This window comes from Centruroides vittatus, unplaced genomic scaffold (genome assembly GCF_030686945.1).
Source record: "Centruroides vittatus isolate TY-2023 unplaced genomic scaffold, ASM3068694v2 contig_439, whole genome shotgun sequence".
Lineage (NCBI taxonomy): Eukaryota > Metazoa > Arthropoda > Arachnida > Scorpiones > Buthidae > Centruroides > Centruroides vittatus.
In genome coordinates, this window is record NW_027122239.1 from 416,488 (window position 1) to 441,465 (window position 24,978).

General features: G+C 25.4%; 1 protein-coding gene across 1 annotated transcript in view; it reads left to right on the top strand.

Annotated features, from left to right (window-relative positions):
• The window catches only part of LOC136976998 (serine-rich adhesin for platelets-like), a 121,986-nt gene that overhangs the window by 21,488 nt on the left and 75,520 nt on the right, over positions 1 to 24,978 (top strand). The window contains exons 3-4 of the mRNA XM_067272406.1: positions 7,029 to 7,103; positions 13,076 to 13,222. Coding sequence (XP_067128507.1) covers positions 7,029 to 7,103; positions 13,076 to 13,222 — 222 coding nt within the window. The remainder of the gene's footprint in view (positions 1 to 7,028; positions 7,104 to 13,075; positions 13,223 to 24,978) is intronic.

Genomic DNA, 24,978 nt, shown 5'->3' on the forward strand with positions numbered 1-24,978 from the left:
ACATGTTAAAATGTCTGTATTAAAAAAAAAATCTATTCGGACTATCCTGAAAATTGCCAATATATATCCCGAAGATATCATTAACGAAGATATCATTAATCCCCACCCTGATATAGTTACGTTATTCAAAATATCTTGAATATATCTTGAAAACATCCTATGATATACAGTATACTGTATTACTCTAATACTCTGAAAAATTGAATAAATATCCTTAATATATCCGAATGGATTTAGGATATCTTTAAGGTATATTTTGGTATCTTTTAAGGATATCAGAATCAAAATATCCTGGAACTTTTTCGGTTATCTTCATTTATCATAATTTTTTTTGTGATTTTTTAGCGAATTTCTTTGAAATTTCTGTATAATCTATCAATTAATTTTCTTGATTTCTTAAAAAAATTATATATTTTTTCCTTGATGGAAAGTTTTTTAATCTAATTACTCCTTTTTTTATACAAATAAAAATTTTATAAAATTTATTAAAAAAAAGGAAATGATGATGAAATTTGAGAATATTTAATTTTATTATTTTTATTTTTAAATATATATATATATATATATATAAATTAATAAAGAAATTTAACAAGGAATTTAACAATTATTAATTTATCAAGGAATTTAACGAAGGAATATGAAAAGGAATTTAATAATTAGCAATATAACGAAGGAATTTAATAAGGAAATACAGCAAGGAATTTAATAATTAATAATTAACAATTTATCAAGGATTTTAATAAATAAATTTGACAAGAAGTTTTAAATGATAATTTAATAATTAATAATAATTAAATTCCTTGATTTCTTTATAACATTCCTTGATAAATTATTTTAATTATTAAATTGATAAATTTCTTTAGCAGATTTGTTAATTGCTAAATTTATTAATCATTAAATTTCTTGCTGAATTTTTTACTTAAAAATTCCTTATGATACTTTTTCATTGCATTCCTTAAGGAATTCCTTTAATAAATTATTAATTATTAAATTATTTGTTAATTTATCGAAGAATTTACTAAGGAAATTTCTCAAGGAATTTAATAATGAAATTTTACAAGGACGTCCACTGAACTGATAGGATTTATAGGACTATAGTAAAGTTTATAAACTTTAAAAATATGTGGAAGCAGTAGAATAGGTTTAAAAAATAAATATCCTCTACAAAAATAGTAAAGTACTTTCTACATCACTCTATAAAAATTCTTATATTCAGTTGTAAGAATTTGAAACTTGTAAATAAATGATTTATTTATTTATTTAGCAACTATTTTTAGGAAAGAATAAAATATTCCGAGTATATTTTTGAGAATATTTCTAGTAGAAAATTTATAAAAAAAAAATATTCTCTTAACTTCTCTATTCTCCTATAGGAAATTATGAATTTTTGAGGATATTAATTTTAATAAAAATTAGTTTTTTTAAGCCATAATTTAAGGATATTTTTAACTTGGAAAAATGAATAAAATTATAAGTGACACTGATTAAATTTTGTTTGAAAGTGAAAATGGAATCAGGAAGGAAAGTGAAGTTGATTCAGAAGTGAAATTTAAGGCATAATACTATTGAAAAAAGACAATAAAATTACCAAAAAAGGAAAGAAAGAATGAAAGAAGAAGATGGTTAAAGATAAAATTAACATTAAAGTAAAGGATAATAAGAGAAATTCGCTTCACTTCCTTAAATTTGTGCTGTTTTTTTGGATCGAGTAGATATTGTAGAGTAGAGAATTAGTTACAGAATTGGATGCACACAATTCACTATTTTATCAGCTTGTTCTAGAGTTGCTCCACCCAATTGGAGTGCTTGTTGTGTGCTGCTTCTTCCTTCTCTCAATAGACACTGTAATTAACAAATGGAAGACGAATTACTGTGCAAGTACTGATCTCTTTTGTCAGCTCTATTATTTTGTTAAAGTACTCTTTTTTGTGGTAACGTCAATGGCGATGCAACGTCATCATTACGTAAAATATTCATCTGCTTATTTCTAAGCTTTTAATTGAGAAAATTCGTGTGAAATCATAATTATTTTTCTGAAGTTTTATCGAGTGATAGGTATTTGTTTTCGTGTGTTACAGGTGTGTGATGTATCGAGGGTGGTCTTCGATGACGTAGTTTGATGGAAGAGTTGGATATTCATTCGTTTTATGGGCTAATTTATTGTGCAGATTATTGTAGAGATTTTACTCCTTTATTCTATTGATAAATCCACTTTTTCTTCATCTAAACGGATGCTGGAGAGGTCGTATAATATAGATGATATAACAAAAAATTTGCATATTTTATCTGTTGCATAGGAGAAAATCGATAGTAAAATTAGCCTAGAAATCGTGGAAAACAGTAAAATACTTGCAAACAAATAACTGGAACGAGATGAAGCGAATGCTATCAGATGACTCAACTTATACCGGATGTAGGACGAAAGCTCGATCGAGGTCTACAACGGAACCGGAAATGGCCTGTTAAATTCTACGTCACGATCATACGCGCTTCGATCACGTGACGGGCCCGTTTCTTATCATCGTCGATCGATGATTGGCCTTCCCGTCATGCGTTCAGAACATCTGCTGCAAGTCGGGGACTATAGACATGTGCAGGACATGAGCGGTAAGTTTTATTTCAGAGAAAAATATGTAAGTATCTACAGATAGGTGTGGTACATAAATGACAACAGGCGCATTCCCACAGAATCAATCCCATTAATGCGATACGTGATACCTTTTGTCACGTATCACGTCAGCCTGAAACCGAATCCAAAGCTTCTGTCGTGCGATCGTGTTTCCCCACCCAAACTTAAACCTATCATTTGCTTTCAGTTGTCCATACTTTTGTTAAGTTCAGTTCGATTTTGGGCACTTCTAAGCTGCCAAAGAACCAAGAAAAATTCATTTCCAGAAGTTTTCTCTCTCCGGAATCTTTCTTCGCGAAAAATCTTCTCTGGTTTTATAGAAAATATCGAATTCTTTCGTGCCACTTTCTCATCTAACTTACTACAAAAAGGGGCAGTTGCAGCTTAATTATGAGGCCCCGTTTAAGGTTGAAAAAAAGGTTTAGATAGAAAACATGTTTGCTTTGTCGATAGTTTTCACAGATGTAAAACTAATCTAAGAAATTTTATTCTCGATTTATGTATAATTTGGTACGAGTTTAATGAGGTAAACCTTCAGAAATCCGGTTGCCATCGTTGATAATTGCTACAATTCAACCTTAAATTTTGTGGTGGAAAAAGTGCTTAAAATCGAAGTTTTTAAGCGAATTTAACATTTTAAATGGTCAAAATTCAAATTTTTGTAAAGATTATTTAAGTTTTTTCGAAAATTCGTCTATAAACCCGCTTTTCGTGACCCGCTTCCAACTATTCAAATATATAATTAAACCAGCTTTAAATTATTATTAAATTTAACTTTAGAAAAATTAAAAATTCGCGAATTTTCTTATACAAAATAGCGAGAAAATAAGCAAATTTAAAAGAAAATATTCATTATTCCTAATGACAATTAAGTATATTTACGTATTGTTTCGAATAGAATAACATAGAAGAGGCGGTAAAATTTCTTTTGTTTTTGTCCCCTTCCACTAAAATCAATTTTCTTTGGTCCTATAATGCGATAGTTAAAAAGTAAATCCTCTTTAGCACGCAGCTTCCAATAACATTCTGATGATTTTGGTGATAAACAAGAGCATCACCCCCCAGACAAAATGACAGATGTTGTCTTCTATTAAAATCTCTTATTGTCCGTTTGCTAACGCTTAATAAATTTCACTTGTCCTACAAACAATGCTCTGATGAATGAAGTGAATGAATAAAGTAAATTACTCTAAAAGTGATTAAGAACGAACATGTTTCGTGTGCAATTGGGTAAGTTGGAAGTTAGTACAATAATTGTTCTGATTAAATTAAATTTGTCCTCCGATTGTTCCGGAATGAATAATATTGGATGTTATATAATGATTATTCTAGCAATGTAACTATTAAAGTTATGCCCTCCTCGTTTGTGAGAATTTAATAATTTATAAAGTTACTTTCACTTAAAGGAAAATAAAATTTCAACGTCTCCTAAAGAAAAAAATAATCGTGTTCTCTAATAATTTTGGTACCTTTTCTGTAAATTCAGTGTTGTTTAGTAGTAAATGCGTGTTATGTAATTTCGTAAAATCCATCAATGAACACAGTTCATCGCTTTTCTTATCGAGTTAGATGTGCTATAGTTCACATTTTCACGTACATTTATCGATTGTAAACCTAAGAAAAACGATAAAACTGTTGTCAACTTCTACTTTAATCTTGTAAAAGTCAATTCTTTATTTATCTAAGGCTTCAATTCTTGTTACATTTTAATTATAAGCGAAAATTCGATGATTCTTCCTCTCGAAACTCAAGAAAATCATTCGGAGACGGTGTCAATTTTATTCCAAATATCAAACGATAATTATAGAAAAACCCCTACGCGAACGGGATCGATACAAAGAAAAGGGATACAAAGACCCTATTTTACTGGTTTATCAAACCGATGATTGGAGTCACAAGAGAAAATTGCATCCCGAGGGCCTAGCAACCTACAACCTCTCAGGAATAAATTATTGGATTGACTTTAACGCAATAGGAAAAGGCCACGACAAAGTTAGTTTCCCCTTTGTGTATCATTGGAATTGACAAAATTCTGTTAGACTGATTGCGTGATAGAAAGTAAATCAAACGTGAATCGATTCTAAGCTCCCATTAATGGGCGCTTTTGCATACAATTTATCGATTGTAAACATAAGAAAAAAGTCTCATCTTCAATGTCCTCGCCTTCTTTCTTTCGTATGCCATCGATTTTACAACATAAATTAGGATTAACGAAGTATAATCGAGTTTAATTACGGGTTCGAATCCTACATACAACAGCTCTTACTTAAGATAAAAGTATGAGAAAACTACAGAAGAAAATCAAATAGAGGAAGGGAAAAAACTAAACAAGATTTTTACTTTAACACGGTATTTCCATTTACAAATAGTTTTATTCTAAGTGGGAAAATCATAAATTTTTTTACATTTATACTTAACAAAACTAAATGTTGATTTTTCTTTCTTACTTCTAAAATGCCAACTTTTGGTAGATAGTTTAATTAGAAACTAAGGAAAGATAAAATTGGAATCTGGAGTATAATATGAATTCCCAAGACGTTGACATTAATGGATTTTCCTTGTTCTTCAATGGAAAACTGTAAATGGTGCTATTACAGGTCTTTTCTACAGGTGGTGTTGATTTTATTACCATCATTTCTCTATCTTTCAACAGATGCTGTTCTATAGACTGAATAGAAAGCTCCTTTAATCCTTTTATTATCCCGTTGAGTTGTTAGAAATTCTTTTGATTTTTACTTTACAGGAAAAACTTTCGTTTCCGTTTCCTTCCTTTAAATTATTCTTTACGCTTCTCCCCATTTATAAAACACTTCTAAAAACTATTTTAAATAAGTCTCTATCTAACACGAAACCATCTTTACCTTACTCTATCAATAAGATTCTTCCTCTTTTTTTTTTTTTTACATTTAAAATGTTCTGGATAATGTTTATTTTCTTATAAATAAATAAAATGGATCCTTCAATTTAGATTTTTTTTTTTAGATTTAAATCGTTATTTTAACTATTATCTTTAAGGGAGGAAAATGTAGTAGTTTGGAAAGTAAATTTATTGCTAGAATTAAATAGTACTTTTGGAAAGTTGGAGTGCTATTTTCTGTAATGATTGCCATTTTGTAAGATTTTAGGATGAAATAAATATACTTATTTAATACAGTTTTTCAGTTTTGTGAAGGATTTTTCTTGAATTTTTTGTGATTTTTTTGTAGATTTTGCGTTTTTTGTGATTTATTATTATTTTTTTTTTGTTTCTCTTTACAATTTTTGAATATTTTTAGTAATTTTATAAATTATTTTGAGGATTTTGTTTCTTCGAATATTTTTAAATTTTTTTTCGCGTATTTTACTAATAATATTTCGTTTTTTAAAAGAATTTTTTGAATTGTATGTATGTATTATGAATCTTTTGAGTGCTGTGTTTTTACAAACTTTTTAAAAGATTTTGTGTTTTCTCACTGAAATTTTCGAGTTTTATTTATTTTTTTTTTTGTGTGTTTTATACGAATAATTTTTGAATTTTATGCGCTATTTTAGTGAAATTTTATCTATTTTACGTTCTTTCATATGTTGATAAAGAGAAATTTTATTACTGCGGAGTGTGAAAAAAATTATTACAAAAAAATAAAAATTTATAACTTTATTGATTAAAATACATTTGAAAATAAATTAAATTTAAAATTAAATATTTAAATTAATAATAATAAACATAAATAAAAAGTAAAAATATAAAAAAACTAAATAAAATGAAAAATAATTTCTATTAAAAATTCAAAAGAAAAAAAAATTAAATATAATTGAATTTTTAAGAATATTTATTTTCTTATACAGTTTAATTTTTAAAATAATATTTTTTTTAATGATTGTATTTTTTACAAATAAAAATAAACTTTAATTATTGATAATAAATTTAAAATTATGCATATTTTATTTTAAAATCTTTAAAAACTATTATAAAATTGTATAAAAATTCAGTTTTTAAAGAAAAAAATATAAAAATTCTTGAAAAAATTTCTTTCAAAATAAATTTAAATTTTAGTTTTTTTTTATATAAAAAAAAATAAATTCAAAAATTTAATTATATTTTATTTAACTTTTATTATTTTTAAATAAAACATTAATTTTTAAACCTTTAAAATCTGAAAGGAAATTGCGAATTAAACGAAGCTTAAAAATCTATAAAAATTAATTTTAAAAATTAATATTTAAATGAAACTTAATTATAAAGTTTAATTTTATAAAATTAGAAAATTCTCAAATGTATCTTCGTATTTATCTACGTTTGCATATAGAAACAATTAGATTTAATTAATTAATATTAAATTATAAACCCCAAACATATAAATTAGATTAATTAATTAATTTTATAAAGAATTTAATAATAAATAATGGGATATTTTTACAGGGTACGAAGCGTAAGAAACCTGTTCTGTTAGTCATTTCTTTAAGTGGAATTAAAACATGCAGCCCGGATGGAATGGTAAGTAAATTTTATTCCATTTTAATGACAGAACGATGTAAATCTCAATTTGCATCCGTCCAATTAATTAACTCTTTGGGAAAAGGACGAGATTTACAAAACAAGGATGTACTTATCGGAAATGAAATGCTTTGATATGACATTATCTGCATTTATGTGGCTTTAAATTTGCTTAAACATCTGTCATAAAATAATCTAAGTGAGATAAGTAACTTCGATTAAGCATCATCTATGACAATACAATAAACATTAATTATCTTTAAATCGCTTATAAACTTTAAATAAATCAATTATCCTTAATAATAATAATACACAGGGCTTATTCAGGTTATAAATTTAATAAATTTTATTCATTTTTTTCTTTATTTTTAACGATAAATTCGAGGTAAAGTAGACTTTCAACATCTTATGTAAATTTTCAAATTTATTTTTTGTTCTAGGTAATAAGTAAATTTTATAAAATGAAATTAATATTATATAAATTTAATTTTCTATTTTATTAAATTTTTATCAATATTTTTCCTTAGTTTTTATTGCTGCAAATTGAGAAAATTAGACTTGGATGTTTTACTAATAATATGTAAATTTAAGTTAAAATCTACTTTCTGGCTTATAAAGTAAATAAATTAATAATTTTTATATATTCTAAAATTATTTTGTGTTATTTTTATAAGATTATATATAAAATTTTATCAATTTTTTCTTAATTTTTAACAGTAGAAATCGAGACAAACTTGTTTTAGAAACTATCCTTGGGAAGGTTCTGTTAATAATCTGAAAATTTACTTTTTTTTAAAAAAATAAACAAAAAGAAAATTTAAAAATAAAATCAGGAGAAAACAAGATCTCGTTATGATAAGTAATCTAGCAAAAATAATACTGTATATACATATATAAATATTTGTTTTAAATCTTGAAAAATTCATTATTTATTATGTTGAGTAATGACGTTTTACTGCATGGTTTTTTAAAATATAATATATATTAAAATTATTAAATATTTATTTATGCAAAACAATAAATAAAAAGAACAAAAAGTAATATATTTATATTCACGTATTTTATATTTATTTATTTTTCTTCATATTTTTTTAGCTTTTGATTTTGTTTGATGTATGAGAAATGCATCTTAAGAATAAGTAGTGCATTGGTAAAAGAAATGCCATCAATATATTTTAAATAAACAAATTGGCCGTCAGAATTATCGAACTGCATTTATTATATACGTATATAAATTTATTTATGACTTTTTTAATGCCATTTTTTAAACTTTAACCAAAGAAATATCGAAGTAAAGAAGGGGAAAAGAAGAAATTGTATTTTTGACTTTAAAAATTAATACGTTTCTATGGAAAAAAAGCGAATTATTTTTGTTATTTTAGTATTTTAACATGTTAAAGTTATTATTTTTTTGGATTATTAAGAGTGCATGTTCGGTTGTTAAGTGTAAAAGTGGGTTCGATTTTCGAGTCTGCTGACTAGAATCGCGAATGGGAGGGTAAGCTTCACTGCACGACTGCCTTGATTCACAGTAAAGGCTATTCTGTACTTCACCAAGGGGGTCGAGTATTGAAGAAGTTTTTGGCAAGTGACAGATGGTTCATTTGTTCTCTGCTGTTGTTTCATTTCTCACACTGACGGCTGTTGGTCTAACGATCTCATGTAAGAAGTCTTTCATTCACACACTCTTTTTTCTTCGGTTATCTAATCTTTTTGTTTGTTTTTCTTATTGGAAAATGTCATAATGTCAAAATAAATATTTACACCAATGCAATTCTTTATAAAGTTATTAATTATTTAATTAATAGTGTGCCTTCTTTTAATTTTATATACGTAATCTATTGATTTTAAATTTTCTAAGCTTCTTATCTTGTTGTAAAATTTTATCGATGGAGCATATCTTTCTTCAGTTATTCAATTTTTAAATTTTTCTAACTAAACTCCAATAAATCTTTTGTAATTAAGAATTGTTTCGTAGAATCCTTAAGATATTTTGTCAATACAATCGTAACGTTTTGTCAATACAATTGCCAAGACACTATTTGGAGGGTTATGACCGGATAATAACCCAATTTACGTTAGAAAACTGTTATTTAATAAACAAATTTTTAACCAGAAAGGTCGTTAAGGTATGAAAAAATAAAGTTTTTCACATTAAAATAATTGTTGCAGCATACATTTCGCTTCGAGTTCTAAGTGTTTCGCAGCCATTAACGTTAAAATCAATACGTAATTATTAATTAAAATACGTAAAAACGAAACATTTTATTAGGATTTATAAAGTAAATCTGACGAAGAACAAAACCAGAAATCTTATCAGTAAAAATGGAACAAATATCTTTGATGATAAACCGAATTCTCTTCAATCTATATCTGAAGTAGAAACGCAATTTATGTCATCCTAAAGCGGATAAAAACCAAACGTGTTTGGCATTGATAAAAAAACGAATAAAATAAAATTAATCCTCTACTAACTTCTTTCACAATTTAACAAAAAAAAGTGCATATATCTACTGAATTTTCTTACGTTTTTCTTCGAAAATTCAGTAGATATGCTAGAAGAAATTCTATTAAATTTCTGAATTTTGAAAAAAATATATATATAAGAAAACTTAATAAATATCAGTATCTACTGCAATTTCTTCAGAGGAATTTTAATATAATTTTTTTCGTGCATATTGAATGAATTGAATTTTGAATTACTTGAAGAAAATTATAAGAAAATTCACTGATTTTTTAAAAATATACTGTAATTTTATTTGAAAATTCAGAAAATTGGGGCATATCTACTGGATTTTCTTACATTTTTTCTTCGAAACTTTTTTAATTTAAATATTTCGTATTAGCTTTTGTCTCTTGATCAGCAGATGTGTTGTTGTGATATATAATGTAAAGCACTGAATTTCCGCAGACATTACCACAAGGCAAATTAGATAAGAGAGTAATTAGTCGTAATGACTTAATATGTCAATCACTATTGTGTTGATTCAACAGGAATATAGTTTCGGGCAATTTAAATTTTGAAATTTTATATTTTTATTTATTTTTTCTTAATTATATAAAAAATTTTTTAAGAAATTACATATTTAATTTATTAATAGTTGCTTCGAGTGTTGTTTATATTGTAATTTTCGAATTTTGGATGAAATTAATTGCGTTTTTCTAAAGCTAAAAATTTATTCATTTGTTGTAAATTTATAAATTTTCACATTAAATTTCTTTAATTTTGTAGTTTCTCGATAAAATTTTGAATGAAATGAATGTAAAAATTTAATGCATTTTTTAATTATTGAAATTGAAATTCTAATCGGTTTCATTTCTAGAATTAAATTTTAATTTATTTCAATTCTGGAATTAATTTAATCAATTTCAGTTCTCGAATTAAATTAATCAATTCCAGTTGTAGTAGTTCATAGTTTTCTGTCAATTTCTATCAAATTTGCATTTTTAAAAAGTTTAATTATAATAGAAAATGAAATAAATTGCATTTTCTTAACGCGAAAATATGTTAAATTGCTGTAAATAAATTTTAAAACTTTATTTCCTTTAATTCTATTACGTCTTTGGATAAATTTTAATGAAATTTGTATCAATTTTAATGCCTTTTTTAATTATTGAAATAAAAATTTTAATCTGTTAATCTAGAATTAAATTTTAATTTCTTTCAGTTTTAAAATTAATTTAATCAAGTCCAATTCTATTAATATTTACAACTTTTTATCAATTTCTATAAAAGTTGTATTTTTTAGAAATATATATAATTTATACCATTTTTTATAATAATTATATTATTTACACAAAAAATCGCGTTCGATTGCTGTAAATAAATTTTAATGTTTTATTTCTCAACTTTTTAAGTTTTACGGTAAATTTAACGAATTCTTCATAAAAATATACTGATTTTTACTGTTAATATTGGATTTTTCATCTATTTGAATTGTAAAATTTAACTTTAAGCTTCTAAAATTTTAGAGAAAAAATAATTTGAATCGAAGTAAATTCAGTTAAATAAAGTGAGTTTGGACTTTTTTTGTTCGGTTAATCCCTGTAAATTTTTCATTTAAAAAAAATCAGATTACAATGAAAATGACAGAAATTGCACTTTCGTCATTTTCATAAGTTGCATTTTTTTGTTATTTTCTAGATAAAGTTTAACATTTTATTATTTATATTTGCGATCAATTTTTATGAAATTTATGTATATATATAGTATTTAAGTTTTTTTAAAAATTTGTATAAATAAATAAATATTTAAATGTTTTAAAAGAAACTTTAATCGAGTGCAATTCTAAATTATTTTCTGCCAATTTTTGTTAATTTTGCATTTAAAATTCAATTATAGTGAAAATTGCATTTTTTGTCGTTTTCATAAATTACACTTTTTTATTTTATATTATTTTGTTTATTTTTTAATTATTTTTGCATTTTCTAGAAAAAGTCTATTTTTAACATGTTATTTCTTTAATTTTTTTTTTTTAAATTTCCGATCAATTTTAATGAAATTTATGTAATTGTGTTTTTAAATATCTTTAAAACAAATTTTAATCCACTTCAATTTTTTCTATAATTAAATTTTAATCAGTTTCATTTCTAGAATTAATTTTAATCAATTTCAATTGTAGATTATTGTTTCTGTCAATTTCTACGAAATTTCCATTAAGAAAAATTCAATTCTTCAAATGAAAATGACATAAATTTATTACAAATCTAAATCTAATTAAAATAAAGTAAACATAATTTCAATTTCGTTGAACACAATTAAAGCAGACAATTTAAATTTCATTACACGAATGTTAATTTTCAATTACAGTTAAAGGGAAAATATACCAATTTTAAATAGGGGAATTGTTTCGAATGTAAATTTTCTAATTTTATTGCGGTTTAAAATTTCCTATCAAAATATAATTTTCCATTGTATTTGTATAAATGTTTATTCTATTTTTTGTCTAATTGAAACTTTAAAAAAAATAAATAAATATGCAAATTTGAAATTAAATTTAATTAAATTTTCTTATTTAAACGGAAAGAGATCAATGTTTAAAATAGTTTTAACTTAAATAAAAGTATTGATTTTTTTTTTTAATGTAAAATAAAGAAGTGTCACGAAAGTTTACGATGTTAATGTAAAATTAAAACAGATGAAAATTTAAAAAGAAATTTAATAAAATTACTTAAAGTTCATTTTTCTTTTCTAAGTTAAGTTCGTAATAAAGTTTGAGATTTCTATTAAGCTTATCACGTGTAGAATTTATAGTGTAGTCAATCGTTGTTCAATACAATGACTAACCAATGTTTCTATTACAGTAAATCCATAGACTCAATTAGACTTAGGACCCGAAAATATCATATTATCATCCATTGGGAACTAGTGAACAAAATTACAAACGCGTGACTTAATGTGTCTCACGCTACGTTGATCCCGTATCACGTGACCAATGGAGTATGATACGTAATCGTGTATGACTCAATGACATGTGTTCAGGTGATGACAACAGCGCATTTTAACGAAAGCAGATAAGATAATTAATGCACTCGAAGAAGAGATTCGTGAAGTTATACACTTTCTATAACTTAAAAATAAAATGGTTCACCATTATCAATTGAAATTTTTTTCTTATTTAAAGATTGTGCTTTAATACTATCTTTACTAAAGTGGGAGGATATTTTTTTCCTCCTAGTGGCCCCAATAATAACTGGTTGGGGTTTCAAATAGGGGTTACCCTTGTCCATCCGGGGTTGGTACCAGTACCGTGTGCCACACCTACCCTCGTCACCTTACACGTCGGTTACCATAGCAACTGCTTAGGGAACATTGAGTAAAAATATAACTCCGACGAGTTGATGAGTCAGTCAATATGGGGATGTAGGACTGCATCTAACCTTAACGGATATTGTAGTTGTTAGTTGTCTTTGTTTATGTACTCTTGCGGTGTATTGTATTGTTATTAATTATCTGTTATTCATTTTGATAGAGTGTCTACATGGCTCATGCTCTCCGACGTATATCGTATGCCACGTGTGATCCGCAGCATTGTCAGTTTTCCGTTTTGGCACGAGAACCCAAAGGTCATTTCAGTTTACAATACTGTCACTCATTTCTCACTGATACTCCGCAAGAGGTATGTATAATTTATACATATTTTATATAAATATAATCCATTATTTAATAAAATTTTTGATTTGAAATCTGTTAAAACTTTCTTTAGTTTAATTTTCTTTCATTTTCATAGTAATTGATGGCTGAGTTTTTATAAAAATACAATTTTAATCTATTACATTTTGTATAATTAAATCACATATTAATCTATTTCGACAAAATTTAATTTTAGTGAAATTGACAGTTTTAAATTAAAATTTATAAAAGAAAAAAATAAAAATGTAATTTTTAAACAAAAATTTACGTTGATCTATTAATAACACACGAGGACAAAAAAAAATATTTTAACGATTAACTTATTTTTAGAAACCACAAACATGCCTTGACATAACCATTATTATGAATAATTTAATACATCTTAGACAAGTACTAATTTATAATGAGGTATGATTAATCGCAAATTCGTCCCAATTTCGATTGGAAATTTATGTATCAAATATTTATCACGTTACGGGCGAACACTTGATGCATAATACGGACCAATTCGCTTAAAAAATTTATAAAGTGATACTCGATACGTCACGAATGATATAGACGATGCATCATGCACTCAACATGTCTTCTTGGCATCGTTTTTCATCCCCGTAATCATATCGTAACTGGGGAAAGTTATTCACGATGTCATGTGTCATCATGGGTGATAAAAGGGTTAATTATAGACACTAAACTTTCCTATCAACTCCCTCTCTTCTGAAAACAGATAAAGTAATGGAATCCAGCTGTTTGATTCGAAGGAAAATGGCGAATAAAATGTAATAATAATTTTTCTACATCGGCATGCCAACCACATTATACGTTGGTACCGAAAATGAGTTGTGCCCTAATGCTAATGCTGTAGTAGAGAGAATAGTTTGCAGTCTTATCTTTCAAAAACAGGAGTATGTGAGTTATGGTCTTTGCGGGAAATTGGGTCGGATAATATTAATATCATTTGATTTATCACAGGGGGATACAGTCAGTTATTTTCAATTTTCTCGACAAGAGGACCTTTAAACGAAAACCGATCGACTTTCAAATCAATCTTGATAGTAGACAGATGTTATTTATTATCGAAATTATTATCATCTTTGGTCTTTGTCACGTTTCAATTATATGTGACATTACAATTTTTGTAATTTATGCTCACGTGTAACTGTATCAAAGAATTGAGATGTACAACTCGTTTTTCATGATTAGCTCGGTTTGTTGTGATTCTGATTTTTGCTCCCTTCTCCTCCCTCCTTTTTTCGGGATAATTAATTATTCTCTTGTTATTATTATCAGAGACTAGGATATTTGTTGGATAGTTAGCATATTTCCATTTCTCATAATTTATTGTTAAATAGTGTGCATTTTCTCATTTAAGTTACTCGTGAAATTGAAAATCCTTGTTAAATATCTCTGAATTTTCTGTATTTTTTATGTGTAAATGGTAAAAATTGATGATTCTGAAATCTAAAAAAAATCTGTAACGCTTAACTTATGAAATATTGGGAGAATTTTCTAATAAATAATTAAATGATTAACATAATAAAACGAATCTTTTATTGAACTTCTTTGTTAATGTAAAAATATAGAATTATAATTATATTATTATTAAAATTATTATTTTAATAAATTCCAAAAATCTTCAAATTTTTTATTAATATATTGAAATATTTTTTGATTTAAAACATTTATTCAAAGAATATAAAATAATTAGATATAAAATGCTTAACTTTATATTCTTTAATGATGATTCCTTAAGTTTTAAAATTTGTATTTGTTAATGGTAATTTTTTAATGATTAAGTTTATAATTTTTAATAATATAATTACAAGAATTTATAGACTATTTAGCATTTTTAAAGCATAAAATAAAAGATTTATTTCCATAATTTTTAATATTTCGGGAGTTTTCATTATGTAAATTTTTTTCTAATTGTTGATAAAATATCATAATGACTTTCTTTTTCATTGCAATTAACATTAAATCCCAAATGTCGCCTTTCAAAGACATTTTTAATGGTAAATTTAGATTAGTTAATTATTCTTGCTTATCTTTACAAATAAACGATAATTGCTCTTCGTACAGCCGACTTATGATACACTTTTTTTTGAAAAACTTTGTCTAAATTGCTGTTTTCTAAATTTACTGTTTATTTATTATCCATATTTTAAAACTTTTTTACTCGTTTGCATAGAGCTAATTCAGTGTATTATTGAAAATTTGTGCTGAAAATCTTTGATCCAAACTCAGAAATGATTGTTTCTTGTAAAAAAAATAGTTGGAAACGTTGTTTCTGGAATTTTCTGACATTCTTTATTCGTTTTAATCCCTAATAATTGCTACCATTTCCTTTATAAGTCTTCAGATTGGTTCTGGAGGTATTAGGGGATGGAGTTATATCTCTCAAACAAATAGTCCGATTTAATTGAAAATTTTTAGTAACATGTCTCCCTAATACACAAACCTCCCTGCAAATTTCAGAAAATTTCGACAAAAGACACAGGAGTTATTAAGTTTTAAAATGGTTGAAAAAATCGTGCTCCCATACACTCTCTAGCACCCACACATACAGAGGAGAAAAAACCCAACTTTTTTTTTGCATTTCTCGGTGTTTCTAGGTTCCTAGAATAAGAAAAACATGTAAAAATGTTTGGGAGGGGGTCATTTTTTTGCCATTTGCTATAGTTTTCGTCTGTTATATAACACCCGGGAAAGTAAAAGGTAGCCTTTATAACAAGAGAAGAGATCGAATTTGAAACATGTATCGACAACGTACAGACATTCTAAGATATTTTAAGTTAGTTCTTATAAAATGTTGTAAATCTTTGTTGAAAAAATTACAATTCTTCAGCTTATTAAACTTTTTACATGTTAATTCTAAAATTTTAAGATTTACAATAGTAAGAAAGACTAACAAAGGCTCCATTCATCTTGGTTATTTGGAGCATGGATGAAGTATTGTCCATGAAAATATTCTTTAAAAGTCTAACTTCTTTACTATATTTACAAATTATTTCACATTTATTATAACTCTAAACGTATACACGTCTTTTGGACTTTCATTCAGCTTTCACTTCTTTATCTCAATTGTTCTTTCTTGCTAGTGACAAGTTCTAAACTGTCAGTTTAGGGATGTAATTGGTATAGTAAGTTTCTTGGTAGATGACGAACATGTGGAGATAACAGAACCTAAAGGTATCGGTTTAATCAGCTACAGAACGTCGGATTAGGCTGTTAAAAGTTGTTATCTTAGCGGGTGTGTAGTAGAGAAAGACAGGAGGCAGAAGAAAAAAGTTAATTAAAAGTTAATTACTCGGATGTAACGTGTGTCAGTAGTTGTTCTGTTGGATTTTTTCTGTAGGATTAACAGGATTGGGTGAGAGCAGGACGAAGAAAAAAAAGAGCGTGTGAATTGTTCCAATTGCATCTTTTTGTTTTGCTCCTATTATTATTTTTTAAGCATTTTTTTAAAATAAAAAAAATTCCAATCGATTATTGTAATTCAATGAAATTTGCTAATTGTCTTTATTGCAAATTAATTAGATTTAATGGTAATTTTTTAATTGTAATGATAAAAGCTCGAACAGAATCGTTTTGTCAGTGAGTTTTATTTTATTTTATTTTATTTTTTTCTGTCGTTAGATGCTGATATATTGAACAAAACTTTAAATTGTTCTCTTTTCGTTAATAACATTTTTTGAGATGTCCTGATTGGAATTTAATTGAACTGAAAGAAGATATATAGTTAAATTTGTAGAATTTTTATCTTTAAATTAAAAAAAACAAGTGGGAATTTCGTTTAAAACATTAAAATCTTATCAGATACTGAGTAAAATCATAATATTTTTATTTAAAAATTTAAATATATTATAGGTATTATAGGTTACAGATATCTTTAAAAAATTAAACTAACTAATTTTCATAACTATACGTGTAAAGAACCAAGAAGAATATTCTTAAGAAAACAATCATTTTAATGAGTAATATTAATATACAGTAAATTTTAATTTTTTATTTGTAAAAGAAGTATTTTTATTAAAAATTATAAATATAGGGCCTATATATTATACAAAGTTATGTTAAAATTGAATCCAGATTAAAATTGCATTCTTTTGTAAAAAATTGCAAAAGAAAAAAATTAAATTAGCATCATCATTTATGCTTGTAAAACTATTGGTTATTTTTTTAAAAAATTCTAGAATAAATTATAGAAAAATTGTCATTTTCATACACAGTGTCATATCTGTAAATAGCATATTCTTCTATAATTTATTCTAGAATTAATTAGAAATATAAATTGTCTTTTATAACAATCAAAATTTATGTTAAATTGTTAAACAAACTTCTAGAAAGCATGTTATTTTCATAAGTGTAAATATTTGTAATATTTTATTTAATAATTTTAACATCGATTTAAAATATGTCGCTTTCGTTACAATTGTTGTAAGTGACAGTTTTTAGATAATTCTAGAATAAGTTATAGAAAAATGATATTTACACGTGCCTTATGTGAAAATGACATATTTTCTACACATCTGTTCAAGAATTTTAATATCAATTTCAAAATGTGTCACTTTCTTTCCCATTGTTTAAGTGATATAATTTACATTTCTTCTAGAATTTTATTCTAGAATGAAACTTTGAAAATTTTATATTATAAATTTAAATATGAAGAAAATTATTCCGTTTAAAAAGTTACAAAATGAAATTTTCAAACATATTTTTAAAAAATTGCTGCAAAGTAACAAACACCTTTAAAAATTATTTGTAAATTAATCGGCTCTAAATTAAAATTTGAAAAGAAGAGATCAAATAAATGATCTATTTGATCATTTATTTAAATATAATATATATATATATATATATATATATATATTATAGTGAAATAATAATTAAATAGGAAAGAAAAATCAAATTTGATAAATGAAATATTGCACTTAGTAATGATTAGTCACGGCTTATAATTGAAAAATTCATATTTGATAAGTGAGAAATTATCTTAGTAAAAAATTAGTCGAAAAGAAAAATTACATGTCATAAATCATAATTAAGTCTGGCGTTGATTTAAGAGGTATTTTTGTGTAGTTTGAATGAATGATTTAAATTTAAAACTAGAAAAAAATAATAATTGTTTTTTGTGTGTAGGCTATAGTTCCTGTGGGAAAATATAAAAGAGTAAATAATTTTTCTACTTTTTAATTCCATTTTTATCAAAGATTTTTCTTTCATCTTCGAATTTTCTTTTTTTTTAAGTCTAATTATTCGTTTCAAAATTATCTTTTGCATCTCTCTTCTATGATTAAATTTTAAGAATTTTTTAATATTTATATTAAAATTTAAGTTCGATTTATTAGACAATTGTGGAAAAATACAAAGTAGATATTTCTTTGTATAACTGAGTAAAAGCAAAATTTATATATTATTTAAATGCTTAAAAAATATAATTCTGATATCGTATAAGGTTTTTTCTTTGTTATGAATTAATAATGAAAGTTTTAAAGTAAGCTAACTTTATAGTTTTTTTTTTTTTTTGAGTTTATGTAAGATTAATAATAAATTTTCGTCCATTGTTTCAACTGTACTACGTGGTCGGGTATAACAACTTAAAGTTTTATATATTAATAATTTATTTAATATTTTTTAATGGTTTTATAATGGATTAAACTCCTAAAAAGTTCGATAAAATGCGTAGCTGAAAGCATTAAAATCGTTTAGAGTGTAGAATACACGCTACTTTATAAAACGTTTTCAACAATTCTAACCGGAGATAAAAGTATTTTATTTTCTATTTTTTTTTCCCCTCTTCTGAAGTTGGTGGACAACATCTACTTGACTGCACCATACAATTTTTGGGGTGTGCAGAAGAAAAGTGGCCTTGATGGACTGTTTCCCGTCCCACATCCTGTCCCAATTTGGTTATTTAAACAAGACGAGATTTTTATTATAGTATATATATATATATATATATATATATATATATACGAGGACGTATTAAAATAAGTGTTAAATACATACGAATTGTTAATCCTCTTTTGTAGATACATCACAAAGAAATGGTGTGTAAACATTAAGTTATGTAAACGGGTTAATTAATGAAATTTTCGTTTTATTTTAGGAAAATCGAAGGTAAATTGTTCAGTAATTACGTTCTGACACGTGAAAATTGAGACGATTTAAAATATTTAAGGTCCCGTTACCTTAAAGGTAACCTTAACGTGGATAAAGTGGTTAGTGTAAGCACCATGTAGAGCGAAGTTGGCGAAATACGCCTACGGTATGGTCACGTGATAGGTTGAAGTATGCAAGGCACGCTACCTGTTGGACCAGACAGGAAGGTTTATTGTATGTACGTTGTACCACTCACTATTCATGTGAACCAAAGTTGACATGGACGTTTGTAAAGGTTTCCTAACACCATTTCGAAGTACACGACCAACGGTAAGGGGATTACTTTTTAAGTGGGGTATTTTTTTTTAATCGTAAAGGTAAAGGTTACGATTTAGCTTATGAGAAAATGGCGGGAATTTTGCATCAAATTGTCGTCGTAACGCATGCGTGTATCGTCGTTAATAAGGTAGCATTTGATTTGAAATTCTGAAGCTCACCCTACTCCATTCATTCGAGGGGGGTGAGTGAATGAGCGTATGTGTGGGATGCCTCCACCATTTTTTGTTTGTTTTTTTAATTCATAAAACTTAAACAAACAGAAGTTTAAAGATGCAGATGTAACACAGCTGTAGCTTTTTATACTATTTAAATTCTAGTTAGTATCTAGGAAGATAAAATATTCAACTGTAGATTGAACATAAATACAGGTTAGATTATGCGGAACTAATGCCGGATTTTGCTTTTACGCAAAGAGGAGGACCTTTTTTCTTTTTTTTTCTGATGTTGTTTGTTCTGCAGTCTCCATTTTTGCCTCCAAGCGGATCAGCTGCATGTTTTTCTCCACTTCGACTTGTTTTTAACTAAGAAAATGGTTATTTAATTGGTAGAATTCTACATATTTTATAGTCTGTAACAAACAAGTGTAAAGTTTATTAAATGTATGGCTTTATAATTCTTTTTTTTTCTATCATCTATTTTTAAAATTTCTCATTCGAAAAAAGTGAAGTTAAAGATGCATTTTTTAAATTATAGAAAACATATCTTTAAACTTAAGAATAAGTTTAAGAAAGATTCTTCGGTGAAAATAGATTTTATAAACGTTTTGTGAGTTGAAAATAACTTTAAAAAACGGAAATTTAATGGGAAAAAAGTATTTTATAACGTGAAAAATATACTCCAGCGCCTTAAAATTCGTATAAAATAATATTTTGAGGCTTTAAAAACAAAAATTTAATACATTTTTTTAAGTTTAAAACAATTTTTTAGCATTGAAAAGTAATTTTAAAAAATCGAATTTTATATAATTTAGCAATTTTTAAACTTTAGATACAACAATAAATTTTATAATTATATTTTGTTTTTTATTACTAAAGCGCACTAATTTTCTTTTCATAAAAATAAAATAAAATTAGCAATTTATTTACATCTGGAAAGCTTTAAATATAATTTAAGTAACGACAGTGCGAGAATTAATCAGCTAAAACTTAAAAAAAAAATGGATGATTTTTAAGGTTTAAATCGTGAAAATCACTAAAATATAATTAAGTAATTTACTCCAGAGTAATTCAGAATCATTTCTGACAAACAAGAAGTAGAAGATTTTAACTTTTCAACGTGCCCAAGTCCATCTAATTTAAGTGTTAAGATGCTTCAACTCAATCAGCACTCGACTTTAACTAATTTAGACACTCAGCAGTTAATTTAAGACAGAGTTAATTAAGTAACCCAGTCAAAATTTCAATCTTACTGCCAAGGAGACAAAATATGTAATTATATAAAAGTCGATGGATGCCATTCTCCATGACAAATACCCAGATTACTTCACGACCCGGATTGTCAAACGATTAAACAATACGAATTTTTTTTTAATTTTTATTTATTTATTCTTTTGCCACATAGTACGTGTCGAGAATTCCTAACAAAAATACATCATGAGAGAGAAAAATGAGCAGAAACATTGGATACAATTTACACCCATTTAGTCAAGTAGATTCACTTCATCAAAATAAATTCGCTTCTCAAACTGTCCTGAGTGATTAAAGACTTTGGCTAAACCCAAATATATCTATATATATATATTTTTTTTTATTTTTTTTCCTGCTAAGAGAAGACTTTTTACTTGTTATTTTTTTATATATTTTTTTTCCTAGCGAATTTTCTTTGTTGTTGGATGGATCTGATAAAGTTATCGTGTACAAAATCCATAAAATTTCTTACGATGTTTGTTTGTGTGTGTTTTCGCTGACCGTATCTTTACCTCCCCCATTCTTTATTATTATTATTTTTTTTGGTGATATTTTTAGTGAAGTAAATTTTTCTAGATCGTTGGCACGTCTGAAAAATAATTTATGTGAATTTGATAAATTCTAGAAGGATTTTTTTTTTAAGAAAACCTTCTAAATTTTGCCATTTTAGAATTTCTAGCCCCTGTATATCAATTTTGATCGTGTTGAGATCGATCTGTCTGCTGAAAGATGCTTAAAAGTTAAACTTTGATATACTTTCTTTATCTTAGATTTTTCTTTTTGTTTTTGCATTTTTTATTAAAAAGTTTTTTAAAAAAATACAAATTTTGTTTTAATTAAATTTAATTTAAAAAATACAAAAAATGAAATTATGTTTAAAAATTTAAAAAAAAATTAAAGAAAATTGCAATCATCAAACAGGAAAAAGGTAATTCAAATTGCATTTTTTAAATTGTAATTTTTGGCCGAAAGTGGGTTTTTATTATTGGTAAACTTGATTTTAAATTTAAATTTATGTTATTTTTATAATGATGAAAAGTTGAATTTTTTTTAAATAAATTACTTTTGAATTTTAATCAGCTTAAAATATTCTAAAAAATTTCAATATTAAAACTTTCATTTTTTAGATTTAGAATATAAACTTACAAATTATTTTCAAATAAAACTAATTTAAGTATTCTAAAATATAGTATTTATTTATTTACTATTTTTGAGAACAATTTAAATATTTATTCGAAGAGAGAGAATTGAATTCTAAAATTTTTATTTTGATTTAAGTTAAATTATTATTATTTTTAAAACCTTAAATGAATTTTAATATGAATTTTTAAATGTTTTTTGATTTTATGAAATTAGATAAATTTAATTTACATTAATTTAAAATTAAATTTCCAAATGTAAAACCGTAAAAGTAGTATTAAAATTATAAAATAAATATATTTAAAAATTAAAATTACGCAGCTAAAAAAAATTGTATATTTTAAATCAAATTTATTATTTGAATTTTTATAAATATTTAAAATTAATTAAAGATGTCAATTTTTAATTTCAAAAAATACATAAATAAAAAAATGTCAATTTTGAATTTTTTAAAAATACAAAAATGACAACTCAATTTTTGAATTTTTTTGGAAAAATGCAAAATATTTTTAATCTATTTTTCCAAACGAAAAAATGAGAAATTTTCGAATTTGTTACCATTTTGATCATGTAAAATTCAGAATTTTAGAACTTAGGAAAATAAATAAATAAAACAAAAATTGAGGTTAGTTTAGATGCATTATAACCCGAGGCAAACATCTGCCCCTGTTATTAAAAAAATAAAATAACATTTTCCGAAACTAAATTAATTAATAGCTCACACACATTCGTGGGAAAATGTTCACCTTCCTCGTTTAGGACTTCGCTCGACCTCATTTAATGTCCTTGAAGATTATCTTCTTTTTCTTTATATATATATTTTTTAAAATTTTAATGCTTTAAGATCACCACAAAATAGGATTTATTGGATTTATAAAAGCATTATTTAAAAAACAAAAAATAATAATAAAAACTTAATCATAGATCAGTAACGAGATCGATTTTAATAAAAGAGAAGGATTAACTAACAATAGGAAACAGTGGGATTAACTAACCTCAACGTCACAAATTTGTAACAATAAGGGATGTAACTACGTAACACTGCATTTTTTTTAAATTGTATATTAGCAATTAAAATCGTGTGATCCATCATCTTAGTATGGTTACTAGCGGTAGTTCTCCATGTGCCACATCAGATAGGCTGTTGTATCCTTAAACGAAACTCGATTTTACACTAAAAAATATGCAAAAAATACTTAAAATGAGCATTTTTAATTGGAAATTTCTTAGAATATGTTTGAGAATTTCGTGGTACAGTACACCAATGTACCACGACACAAAGGTGAAAGACACTAGTTTACAGTGTCACGATAATGGTTTTAGAGCAGGTTTTTTTCTTTTTGGTTTTTATATAGAAAAATTAATGACAATAAGAAAAAATATAAGTTAGATTTATGAGTTATTGTCTTAAAAAGTAGAACAAGCTTTCATTCTGTTTCGGTTTTATTTTGATGAATGATTTTGGATAAATGTTTGCCACGAACGACACAGTGATTATTAAACCATAATTCTTTAAATTGAACGGATCGTTAACTTTTCCGCTTTCGTGATCGTTGACTAGTACAATAATAATACTATTTTATTCCGTTTTCTTCATTTCCTTTTCCTTTCCTAATATTTTTTTACAAAAGTTTAGTTTCCATTTTTATTTTCCTATGCAGAAAATGTTAATCAAATGGACTTAAAACTTTCGTTAATGACTTTTCATGGCTTCAATTTCTCTTGTTTTATACCTTTTAAATGTAAATATTTTTGTCTGTACGTAATTTTATATCAGATTATTTTTCTGTCGCATGTATGAGAAAATATTCGTATTTACGGTGCGACAAACAGACGTTCGCTAAGGGAAATATGTGATTTTTTCCCCTTCTTCTTTCTTTTATATATACTGTATATATATTTAAAAATGATTATTTTCGTGACAAATTTTATAAAATTCTCCTGTTTTTTTTTCATGACTTTTTTTAATGAATTCTGAAAAAAATTATAGTTTAATTATATGAAAAGGTTACGCTTCGTTTCTCAAATTTATTAATTAATTGATTAAAGTTCTTTAAATCAGTTAATATCTGTCCAGTTATCTTGAATGTTAGTTTACACGATAATGGATTGAAAATCGATTAATTAATTTTAACAATCGATAAAATGATTAAATTCAAAAGCGATTGAATGAAGATAAATGTTTTCTAAGTTAAAAATAATTAAATAAATTATGTGTAATTTTTCTTTCAAGTATTCTCATTTAATTGTAATTAAATATGAAAACGAGCTCTGATAAGCACGAGACATACAGAACGTACTTTACAAAATTAAATGTTTTAATACGTAAAATGTGTTTGAATTTATGAAATTCAAAATTTTTAATAGTTTCTTTTTTTTTTACATATTTTCTAGTTTAAAAGTTTTTGTTTCTTTATAAATTTATGGTCTTTATTCATTCTTTAAGAATAAATTTTAATAGTTTAATAATGTAAAAATCTTTATAATTTATTTTTAATAATATCTTATGAATAAATCACAAGGAGAGAGAGATAATATTTCTAACCTGTTTTTTCATAGTTCTAAATTATATTCTGGTTAGGTCAGTGGTCATAAAAGTTTGGGAATTCTGTAACAAGAAGGGAAGTTTGAAAGGTGTTGAATGCTCCATTGTCTCGTAAACGTAGATGTAACCGTGTTACAAGTATTCGAAATCATCTCCCCGAGGGGATTAAAGCTCTAATTTTCTCTTCTAAAAATGACGAATAAGCATGCTTTT